The sequence below is a fragment of the Falco rusticolus genome, chromosome Z (assembly GCF_015220075.1).
Source record: "Falco rusticolus isolate bFalRus1 chromosome Z, bFalRus1.pri, whole genome shotgun sequence".
NCBI classification, from domain to species: Eukaryota; Metazoa; Chordata; class Aves; order Falconiformes; family Falconidae; genus Falco; species Falco rusticolus.
Window position 1 is genome coordinate 59,761,132 of NC_051210.1, and position 11,228 is coordinate 59,772,359.

An 11,228-nucleotide genomic window follows, 5' to 3' on the forward strand; every position below is an offset into this window, starting at 1 on the left:
ACTTTGCAAATCATACCTCAAAATACAGGTTATATTTCAGAAAGGAACCTACAGTGATTGCAGTTCTAACCCCAAGATAGCAGGTGAGGTATCAGGCTTCACACAGACAGAAGTTATTTTACATGGAAGTGTAATTACAGGAAAAAGATCAGATCTCAGGAAACTGCTCAGCGTTTTGACAAACTGAGCACCAAAACACACAGCATACTGTTTGTGCAGAAGTGTTGGCTCAAATGCCTGTGTGACAGGTAAAACTGGAATTTTCTTACCTATTTCACATGGAACTGGAATTACCTACATGAGACTCAGTACAAAAAAAAAAAAATCAACTTAATAGTTGAATAACTTCAAGCAATTCAAGTTATTCAAGCAATAAATACATGCTACTACAGTTAGGAATGTCTAATCAAAGATCAGAGCCTAGTGCTTGTTAAAAGCTAGTTAGTTATTTCAGTATCACCTTTTTTTATGAACAGGAACCAACCTCTTTACGTGGTACCTGAATGAACTAGTAGGGTTCGATGCATTCAAAACCTATGTATGAGCCAAAAAATAGAAAAGCCTCCCTCACCCACTCCTTTGCATAAATATCACAGTAGATATTAAAATGTAAGAAGTCAAACACAAGTGCTTCTGTATCCATGAAATAAACAGCAGCCAGAAACAACCAAGCTTATTAGCTACTTAGAATGCTTTCATTGCGAAGTCAGTCTTAAAGAAAGCTATACTGAAAAACACATTACTCCTGTAAGCTAGACGTGGTATAGTCTTCCCAAACCGGAGCACTTAGGTGCTCAATGCTTGCCTCCAAAAGAGGCTTAACTGAAGCATCAAATACATGTCCATGTAGCAGAACCTGCCATTTCCCGCTGACTTAACAGGTTTTGTGTTTAGAAAGAGAATACATACTATGATATACAAATGCTTAACCTAGTGAATGGAATGCCATGAGTAGGAAGTAGTAATACTATACTGAACTGCAAAATAATCTCAGTATTTACGAAGAAATGAAGAGGAATGGTTCTTCAGGAAGACGAACCTCATGCACGTAAGACAAGATGATTTAAAGTGATATTTTGTATATGCCAGTAAAAAGTTTAAAGCATCAGTTTTAATCATTACTTAATCGGCTCTGTGAAGTCTGATCCTGACCACCAATTTCCTAAACCTCTAGCATACAAGCATATCAGTTTATAAGCTAAATGGATTCTGAAATCAAAATCCTTACGTTTTTTCTAATGGCCATCACTAAGGTGTCAACTGACACAAGCAGGTCACCATGACTGCAAAGTTTCAATGAGGACGGTTAACTGCTATTGTGCCACTCTGGCTAGGGATATTTCCTCTTTAATACAAGCTTCTCATAGAAGAATACTAGCCATATTTTTTAAACGTGAAAGATGAAATTCCACTTCGTGATCACAACCAGCAATGCTAATCATAAACTGTGTGTTATCATCCAGTTCTTAATAGCAACACACAGTCATATACTTTCCTGCAAAACTGGGATTCATGAGGTAGCATTCAATGATCTGATTTCCCAAAAATCAATAACCTTACCACACTCTGAAATAATCACTATACCCCTCCCAGTACTTCTCCTCTACAAAGAGGAAGCTAGCAGGACTCATCCAAGATGAAGGCAAAGGTCTCTGTCTTAACGACTGGGTAAATTCCACCCATATTCTTTCTGAGGTACTTCAGAAAAGTACTGTCATATGCAAGTTGCAGGATCACCAAGCTAGCAATTTTTAGGGTCTAAATAGACTCATTAGGATTTTTCCAGAGCCACACAAGGCATTAAACCAAACCTCTGTTCCAGATTCCCACTACATAAACAGCATTTTCCAAGGCTGTAGACCTGTTTGTATGGTTGGACTTAGTAAAACCACTTTGAACTTGAACATGGTGTTGACAGTTAATATTCTTCCTTGACAGCATTTTCCCTCCAGGGTGTTGAACTATTCTTTTCCATACGATTCCAGAAACACATGCAACATCCTATACATGTTGCTCTAAATGGCAACAAAGTCCTCTGAATTAGCAGTCTTGGATTTTACAAAAACAATAGCCAGTGGCAGAAGCAGCAAGACAGTAAGACAAGCAAGAAGGTGGAACACAAGGCAACATTTACAGGATCTAGACTTGAGCCCCATCTGTAAAGGCTGAGTTAGTCCAAGTGATTTGAGGATTACTGTTCTATCTCTGAGCACTCAAGAGCAGCAGTATTCTTTAAATCTAGGATTTAGGGTTGTTACTAAGGAGCAGAAGAGAAGGACTCTTTAAACGTATTTTCATGCGAAGTAAAATTGTTCTTTGTAAGAACAGTTGGGGAAGTAGCAGACTGTTTTCCTTTGTGTAAGAACTTCACTCCAGAATAATATTAATCCTCAAATCCTGCTAACAATAAAAGTCACAGATGTTATAGAAAAGGCCTCTATAATGCCCTTCAATCCATCCCAGTAAACTGATTTTAAAAATTCATAATTAATGTGGACAAAAAGGGAGGATTGTTTTAAAAGATGTATGTCACATTTAAGGTCACCAAATACACAATAATCAGTAAAAATTATCACAAATCTTGAGCAGTCTATTAAGATCTGTTACAAGAGGCACAGGCAGCACTTGCATTCTGATGTGAGGTAACTTAGGGAATCCAGAGTTTAGGGCTAACATTACACAGAAATCCAATCAAAATGGATCATTACTGAATGATGTGCTTTAGTGCCTCTGTCTTTTTCCAAAAAGCTTCCCAAAGATCCTGGGAGTTTTACTATTGTGCATAGCCAGACATGGCAGCTGTGCAGTACTTCTGAAAAACCAAGCCTATCTAGGGCTCAAATCAGCAGGACACCACCTATTCACTAGCACTGCCACAAGAACCAAGTTCCTACATATGTCTAGATGCAGAGCTCTGGACTTGGCTTGCTGAAGTAGGCTTGCTGAAGCAGATGCAGGAAATCCTTCTGTTTTGTAAAAAACCAAGAATACTTCCATGAGAGGGACATATACTCAGATGTTGAAAAACCACTTGGAAATCAGTATCCAGAAGTTGAAACTAAATTAATCCAAGATAAATTGCTCCTGTCTAATTGCAGATTAACTCTTGTAGTCACACACAGGTCACTGAAAAATACAGCTGATGCAAAAGCACAGGTGTTCCAGCTTCAAATTGGCCAAATAGATACTCAGAACCTCAGTTACTGCACGCAATGATTTGACAACAGAGTTACACAGCATGTATTATTCCCTGTGCTTATTTTTGTTGGCATGGAAAATATTCCATACCTTAAGAAGCCCTGACATGGCTGCACACTCCACAGCAAGTCATGAGTTGGAGAAAACACTGGTTTCTGCAGTATCACACAATATATTTTTCTAGATTTTTGTACAGACAAGCCAGGGCTAGCAGACTGTTGAAAATGAACAGGCACAAGAAGCAGGAATTGTGAGAATACATGTCAAAGATGATTTATTTCACCAACACTTCCCTGTAAAGTGTTGACCATTTAAAACTCATTCTTCAGTTTTTAAAACTCAAGGAAGATCTCATTATATGCCCTGTTACAAGAATAGCTTCAAGATTAACTATGGATTCAAGACTATAACACACTATTTACAAAGTAAGTAATTTTAAAGCATTTTTAAAATCCAAATTCTAAACCTCGGCAATATTACCTGTTATGTTTTTTACTAAGACACTATGATATGGGGAAAAAACGCCACCTGTCAACAAGCTGAGACTCAACCTAGTAGACAGTATCAAAAAAACCTTTCCAGACTCAGAGCTTCAAAAAACTCAGACAGGGACAGCTCTGAGTCTGGACCTTTTTGAACACTTCTTGCCAGAATAAACAGACATTGCAAAAGGTAGGTTTATTCCACCTGTAATGACACTTCCCTTGTGCCAACATTTGTATTTGTACAGCCACACAGTCAGCTAGGTTACAATACTGACGTGGCTCACTGCAGAAATGTTTGTGCTGCAGTAGACAACAGGAAAAATCACCCCCAAATTTCTGTTGTTCCCACTTTTTGGTGGCAAGCTTAGTAAAATCTTAATGATCAAGATGTTGAAAGGAATGCAGCCACAAAGGTCAATGAAACAGTGCCTGTGAACCATTTGCATGTATATGGAGGAAAAAAACAAAACAACCCAACTGGGAGGAACTATGTATTTCGAGCTCTTCTCTCTTTATTTAGGTAAAAGCCATTAGTCAAAATGAGTGATGCAAATTGCTTAAGTTAGCTAACTTAATATCTGTAGCTAAAAAAAGAAATAATCATGCCTAGATACTGGAAATGTCAATATATGCTTGCATCTGGCAATCCAGCATCATCTTCTGCATGTTTAAACAGTGTTTCCCTAGACTAATTTTTCTAATGATGACAAGCATTCACCACTACTTGCCACCAGAGAAACATGTCAGAATGCAGTGTGTTGCCAGAAGCGTATCTGTCATGCCGTTCCAGAAAATCAATACAGTATTCATACACAGTTCCATTACTTTGCAGAATGGAGCAGGCGACATTAATACCACTACCAGGGCTCTGTGTAGATACAACAGAGCCCAACACCACATGATGCAAAGCCCTGGTGGAATAAAATCACAGCTCCCTCTAGCACCCTCTCTAACCTCTCTGTCCTGAACGCAATACTAATTTTGGTGGATCTCACATGGCCCAGCCTTGGAAAAAATAAAAACCAAAACACCCACAACAGAATGGGGAAAGGAAATACATTATCAAAATTAGATTTTTAAAGTGGGTTTTCCATAGTGCAATGCTTCCACATGTATTGTACCTTACCTTTAAGAATGAATATATCTGAAAAAGCCTTGCAGGGGGAACAGCATGAAACCCTCAACTAGAAAGCATGCTCTTGCAAATTCTTTTACAGAAGGCTTTTACCCAAGTAGGACTTTTAAATACCTGTTTCAACCTAACACGGTATATTTAAAAAAAAAAAAGGGGGGGGGAGGGGGGGAAGAGAGAGAGAGAGTAGACAGAGTCCTCAGATTCTTGTTTTCACTTTAAATTAATACAGAATAATTTGTCCTTTTGTCCATTCTTCTAGTTTCCTGTGACTATAACCACACACATGGGGAAACCTGAGGTTTTTCTCAAGTGCAGAACTGTCTCAGATACAAAGGGTGCATTCTTAAAACACAAGTACACTTTATTTCTGTGTGCATATATATACACATTTACTTATGTGAGTTCCATTGCAGATCTGGTCTCATCCTCATTGGGTATCTCTACACCACATTGACTCCCTTGCTAAGCACCTCTTAACCTGAAACTTCTGGACTAGAAGAGACATCAGCTCTTGGTAATTACTCTAGGCCTCAACAGCTTTAAAATTAAAGATAACTAAAATAGTAGAGGAACTAAGTTTCTAATCTGTATGAAGTGTTTGCATTGTTTAGATGATCACTGATATGGAATACACTGGAAAACCATAGGCTCAGCTCAAAGTATGTCCCAGGCACCTATACTGATGAGAAACTACTAGTAAATTAGTGTTACATCATGAAATAATGCTCTTCTCTTTATAGTACACTAACACATAGACATAGATTTGGAAAGCTGTGATTTAAAGAGTGATCAGCTAAGAGCTCTAAACTAAATTACAGTCTTAAGAAACAATCATCAAGAATAAAAGTTTTCCAACAAAATTCCCATAAAAGTGATACCTGAATACTACTTATTTTACTAACTAGCAGGCAGAAACACTCTAATTCCAGTTAGGTATTGCCTCCTCCTGTTAGAAGTGCTGGCCTCTTACAGTATTTCAAGCTACTGCAAACTCTATGGTTTCAAGACTGCTTATTTCATCAAGTATTAGCTCGACATCTGGTTACGAGCCCTGTAAAGACAACAGGCATCATGGTAGGCAAGCACTGGTTGGATGAGAGAAATCACAAAGCATTCACCTGATGTTTGCCTTCAGACATTAAGAATAAAAACATTCTCAACATGATGAATGTGAAGGACTTAAATGTTTATTTTCAGCAGAACTAGGATTTCACTCAGAGAGCTGGTCTATATATAATCTTTATAACACATGGTAATACTGAAACAGATCAATTGCAGCCTTAAGGTACTACAAGTATCTTCACTAGATCAGCACAGAAATATCCCCCATGGTGTTCAGGACACTCATTTATGTGTTGCCAGGCCAGAGGAGCTGGTTTAGATTTCTCATGCTTATTTCACAGTCATAAAACTACTGTGACAGAAGATAATTTAAGCATGGTAGAGGTCTCCACACATTGCTGCCTGACAAAGTAGTTCATTAACCATTTCAAGCTGATTTACATACAGTCCATCTGTCCAGGTATTTATACCTAACTAAATTTTTTTCAGATAATGAAGTTTTGTGGGTGTTGCCTATAGTAAGTGATGTTGACCTGGTCTTGTTATGCTCTCCATGCTGCTGCAGAAGACAGCACAAACTACTTTGCTGCCATTGCTTTCACACAATAAGCATCTCATTTTACCCATGAGATAGCAAGATGGCCAGGAATTGCAGTAACACTGAACTATTGCCACGAAGCTACACCTTCTGCTCTATTACCTGCAACATTTCTGTGTCAGAGATGCACGGCTAAGACAAAGTTTTTGGGAAAGCTATCATTAAGCCTTATGGGAGGGAAAAAAGACAGGTTAAAGAACCCAAGTCAAATTCAGTGGTCAACAACACTTCTGATTCCTAACAGCTTTATAATGCTCATGTCTTGTTAACCAGCTAGGAAACTGAAAAGCTTAAGAAAAGACCATGGTTTGGAAACACCTAAAAAAGCAAGTCAACAGGCAGCAAACCAAAACCAACTTCCTCAAGAATTGTGGTCCTGTATGTTCAAACAGTATAGACTTTCACATATTTCTAGACTGTAAAGTTTCAAAAAGGCTTTGTAAAAAATATTACATCCTACAGTTTAGAAATAGCATGATCTGTTAATTCCCCCACAGCTATGGTATCATCTCTTCAAAATGGGACTCTGCATCCTGAATGCTTTAAAGAAATGCATTTGACTAACTCTCCATCCTTCAAAAAGACTAAGAGCTAGGAGTGCATCACCCAGCAAGACATTTTCCCAACTGCCAAAAACTAAAATAAAATACGTATTTCTAGGCAATATAATGCTACTAAGTACATCCTAAAATACTCATCTTCCATAATATTCTCCAGCCAATTTAAGAACCCTAGTATTCTAATTCTGCCATCTCAAACTGACACGTATCATAACCACCTTTATGAAGATAACATACCAAATATAGTCCAACAAAACTGAAGAGAAGCTGAAGTCTTCATAGACACCTTGACTAACACGACATGATGGACAAGCACATCTTATAGAAGCTTTAACTTTGTAATTTATTATCATCCAGTAAAAGTGAAAGGAAAAGCTACTAAGATGAATTTGGATACTTGTCCACAGCACAGAAGGTCATAAAGGAAAGTACTTCTGAAGAGAATAGCCATTAATAAATCAGGAATTAATCCAAAAGATTAACAGGACAGCCACTTCTGACCTGTACCAGAATTCGTGGCTGTGCACCTTCCATACTGTATCTAGCATGAAGTGTATTCATTTCAGCCTAAGCAACAACTGCATCACAGTCTACGAACACAAACCTCTTACTCCCCTGCCAGCAGCTGAAAGTAAAAGCAACACCAATGACCAGTAATGTAAAGTGATGGTTTGCAGCTTTACCTGGTCAGTATAATAATCCTAGCTGCCAACATATACCCTGAGTATGTTAACTTAAGATCTATTTCTTGAAGTTTTTTAATGTAATCAAACCTCTGCTCAAAGAAGACTGATTGCACAATGCTGACAAATTCTGCAATTCTCAATACTGGGAGCACAAGAGAGAAGATATGAACTAGGACAGAACATACTGAGGTCATCCATCTTATTTATGCAAAAGTCCATGTTTTCCTATTAAAAAACACTATTCTGTGTGGTCAATCCAACAGAAGGGCTTACACAAATAAAACAGTTGTACCACTCAACAGTGACTCTTCGTAGGAACTTGTCTTCATGCTACATGGATGAGGAACTAGGCAAGGAGAGACACTGGCAGGTAGAGAAGCGAGACTGGACATCCTATGTGCCTGGCCTATACAATCCCCACAACTTACTCATTTACTTTTTCCTGTGAGATGAGAGATGCCCACAGTCATATGAAATACAGCACAAAGAAGAGTGTCTCCTGAACTACTTCACCGTATAGACCACACTCTAATATCAAGTTTCTCAAAACAACTATTTAAGAGCAGCACCACTGGCCCAGAGACCAGTCACCCACCGCTTGGTATCCACCACATACACAACATATAACTACTCGGCTTGCCTGACGGTACTCACTGCACCTGAGCAGGCTGAACTACACTGGCAGAACAGTGAATTCTTCACTATAAGAAATGAGACTAAAAAAGCCACTGCTTGTTTGGCAAAACAATTCCTCTCCCTTATCTCAAGTTTTCTGTGCTCTGACCATTGGAATAGATAACTCTCCACTCATCAGGTACTACAAGTTCACTGTTCAAGCTTACGGAGAACAGCAGCACCCATTAAACACTGAATATAGTACACAGATGCTTGTGTGGCCAGATATATGGATTATCAGCTTGCTTCTACTGCACTCAATTTTAAGACCTTAGTAGAGTATCAGAAAACTATTTTACAACTGCAGCATTTAGAGTCCAGTACATCTTGGTCTAAAAGTATTCTGAAATCCATGGGCAACTGCATTTAGGTGTTAATACAAAATCAAGACCTCTGCTCAGAACACTAGCAAATGTCTGATACTTAACCACAGATGCACAGAATTGGTGCTGGCCCTGGCTTGGATGAGCTCACTCACATTTAGAGTGCAGGGAGCTTACCAGCAACACATAAGGGTTTTGTCCATACATTTGTACCATGCATTTCTGGTTTTGTCCAGCTTGTTAGAAGATGGTCTGCAGAGGAACTCTATTGCAATACCCTAATGTGTACTGTGAGTCGTCAAAATGTTTGCCAGCCAGTTGTGTCTTCTTGACCCCAATGTGCCAAGAACTGAAGTCATCACACAAACAACTTCAGTATTTAGGATTATTTCAACTCCCTCTAGAGATACGTTTCCCAAGAAGCTATGACATTAAAACACCAGTAATACTGGAGTCAATGAAATGGGAGAGTTTTGGGTTTGTTGGTTGGGGGTTTTGTTAAGTTTTTGTTTTCAGAAATGCCCAAGTTAATTCTGGAGAAAGAATGTTTACTCCTCTTCAACAGTTCTCTGTATTTGTAATATGATACACTCAACTGACACAGCTACAAATGCAATACTGATTTTAAATAAAGGAGAGGTTTTCCATTATTAGCATTTAAAAAGCCACGTAATTCCACAGCTGCTTAGCAGTTTTAAGAATATATCCCAAACCCATAGTATCATTTAGCCTTTTGGCAGGTTTTTGAAACGCATTATCACTTTCTGGAATATGTAGATAGCTGCAAGCTTGGGTTTATTCTGCTTGGGATTTTTTTTCCCCTTTAAATGGACGGGAAGACAAACAGGAAAAAAAACCTAACCTAAGAAGTCAACCCTTCCTACATCTTGTACTGTGAACCCCAGTGACTAGGACAGAGCCAAGGGTGCTGCTGTTATCACCCCACATGCAAGGAAGTTATTAAATTGGAGAATTCAGGGTCCTTAATGGCCTGAGGAGACACACTGTTACCTTCCGTATTAATATACCAATTTCACATTTGAACTCCTGAATGACCAAAACACAAAGGTCATGACTTGTAACTTTTATACTCTGAACTATGTCATAAAGTCTCAGAAAACCAGCATCTTGCTAATGCGCTAAAAGTCTGCCCCCACCTTGCAGTTAGCCAGATCATACCAGGTTTCTGTTGCTTCTGAGCATGAAAAGCTCATGCTTCCATTCCACTAACAGACAAGCCCGGCAGCAGGGATTATTTTTTCATCTCGCTGTGCATATTACTAAGCATAGACCTGCAGAAAGTCTTCACAAGGATCTAGGTCTACTAATTTAGATGGGCTTGGATTCACTGTAAAGATGCTATTCCTCCTCATTTCCTTAAAACCTCAAGTGGATGTGCCAGTCTGCTAGTACACCTGCTGTAAAGCAGATTTCCTTGCAGCCTTCTTCACTTTATCAGGAAATCCACACATACTACATCCTCTGAAGACCCCGGAGGAGTCAAAACGAGCCTTCGCTGCTCCAGAGTTTCACCTTGTCACACTGCGCTCAAAGCAATCGCTCTCAGGACCGACCCATCCCTTAACGACGCCGGGAAGGGCCTCACGCTGGGGATCTGGAAGCCGAGACGGCTCTTCCAGCGATCCGATGTGGCTACGGGGGAGGCAAGCCTCTGCAGATCGTGGCGCGCCACTCACGGAGCGCACCGCTTTTCCTTCCTCGGGCTGATGCACAGCATCGGTGGCAGCAGGATCCCTGCTCCCTACGCACCGCGCCAGCGGCACCACTCGCCTCCGTGTGCACCCAGCAGCGCCCGCCCGAGCCGCCACAGCTCGCGTGGGCAGCCGCCTCCCCCCCGCCCCGGCCGCCCGGCGGCCCCCGCGACATCCTTACCCCATGGCGGCCGGGCGCCGGGCACCGCTGGTGCCGCGCGGGCCGCGTCCCCGGGGCGCTCCTCGCCGCGCCGGCAGCTCCGCAGCCCCGTGGCCGCGGGCCGCTGCGCTGGGCTCGCCGCGCCGCGCAGGCCCGGGGCGCCGCGCCGCCGGCTGGCGGCTACCGGGACGAGCGGGGCCGCCCGCGCCCTAGGGAGCGCCCCCCGCGGGCCGGGCTCCCATGGCCGCCGGCTGCGCCAGGCGCCCGCAGGCAGCGGCTCCGGCCCCCGGGCGGGCGGTGGCGGCGGCGACTCCGGGGGCAGTCGGGTCCCCTCCTGCGGGCGGACGAGGAGGCGGTGGCCTTCTCCGCGACGGGCTGGCGGCGGCTGCGGCGCTTCTCGCCGGGACGTGAGCGGCCGCCGAGGGCTCCGTGTGCCTCAGAGGCGCAGCGGGATGGGGCAGGCGGTGCGCGCAGGGCTCCACGCTGCCGCTCCCCCTAGCACCCTCGCCGGCAGTGTGGCGGGCACCGACGCATTCTCCCGAGGAGGCAGAGACAGCCGTGGCACCGGCGCTGGCATCGGGCTCCCGGCGTGAAGCGGCTAGCGGCGGGCTGCGGCCGCGCGTCGCCCGCGGGC

General features: G+C 42.2%; 1 protein-coding gene across 1 annotated transcript in view; it reads right to left on the reverse strand.

Moving 5' to 3' along the window:
• Window positions 1-11,008, reverse strand: part of HOMER1 (homer scaffold protein 1) — a 95,580-nt gene extending 84,572 nt beyond the window's left edge. Inside the window, exon 1 of the mRNA XM_037374426.1 lies at window positions 10,616-11,008. Within this exon, the coding sequence (XP_037230323.1) occupies window positions 10,616-10,620 (5 nt within the window). The 5' untranslated portion in view covers window positions 10,621-11,008. The remainder of the gene's footprint in view (window positions 1-10,615) is intronic.
• Window positions 11,009-11,228: the final 220 nt, after the last annotated feature.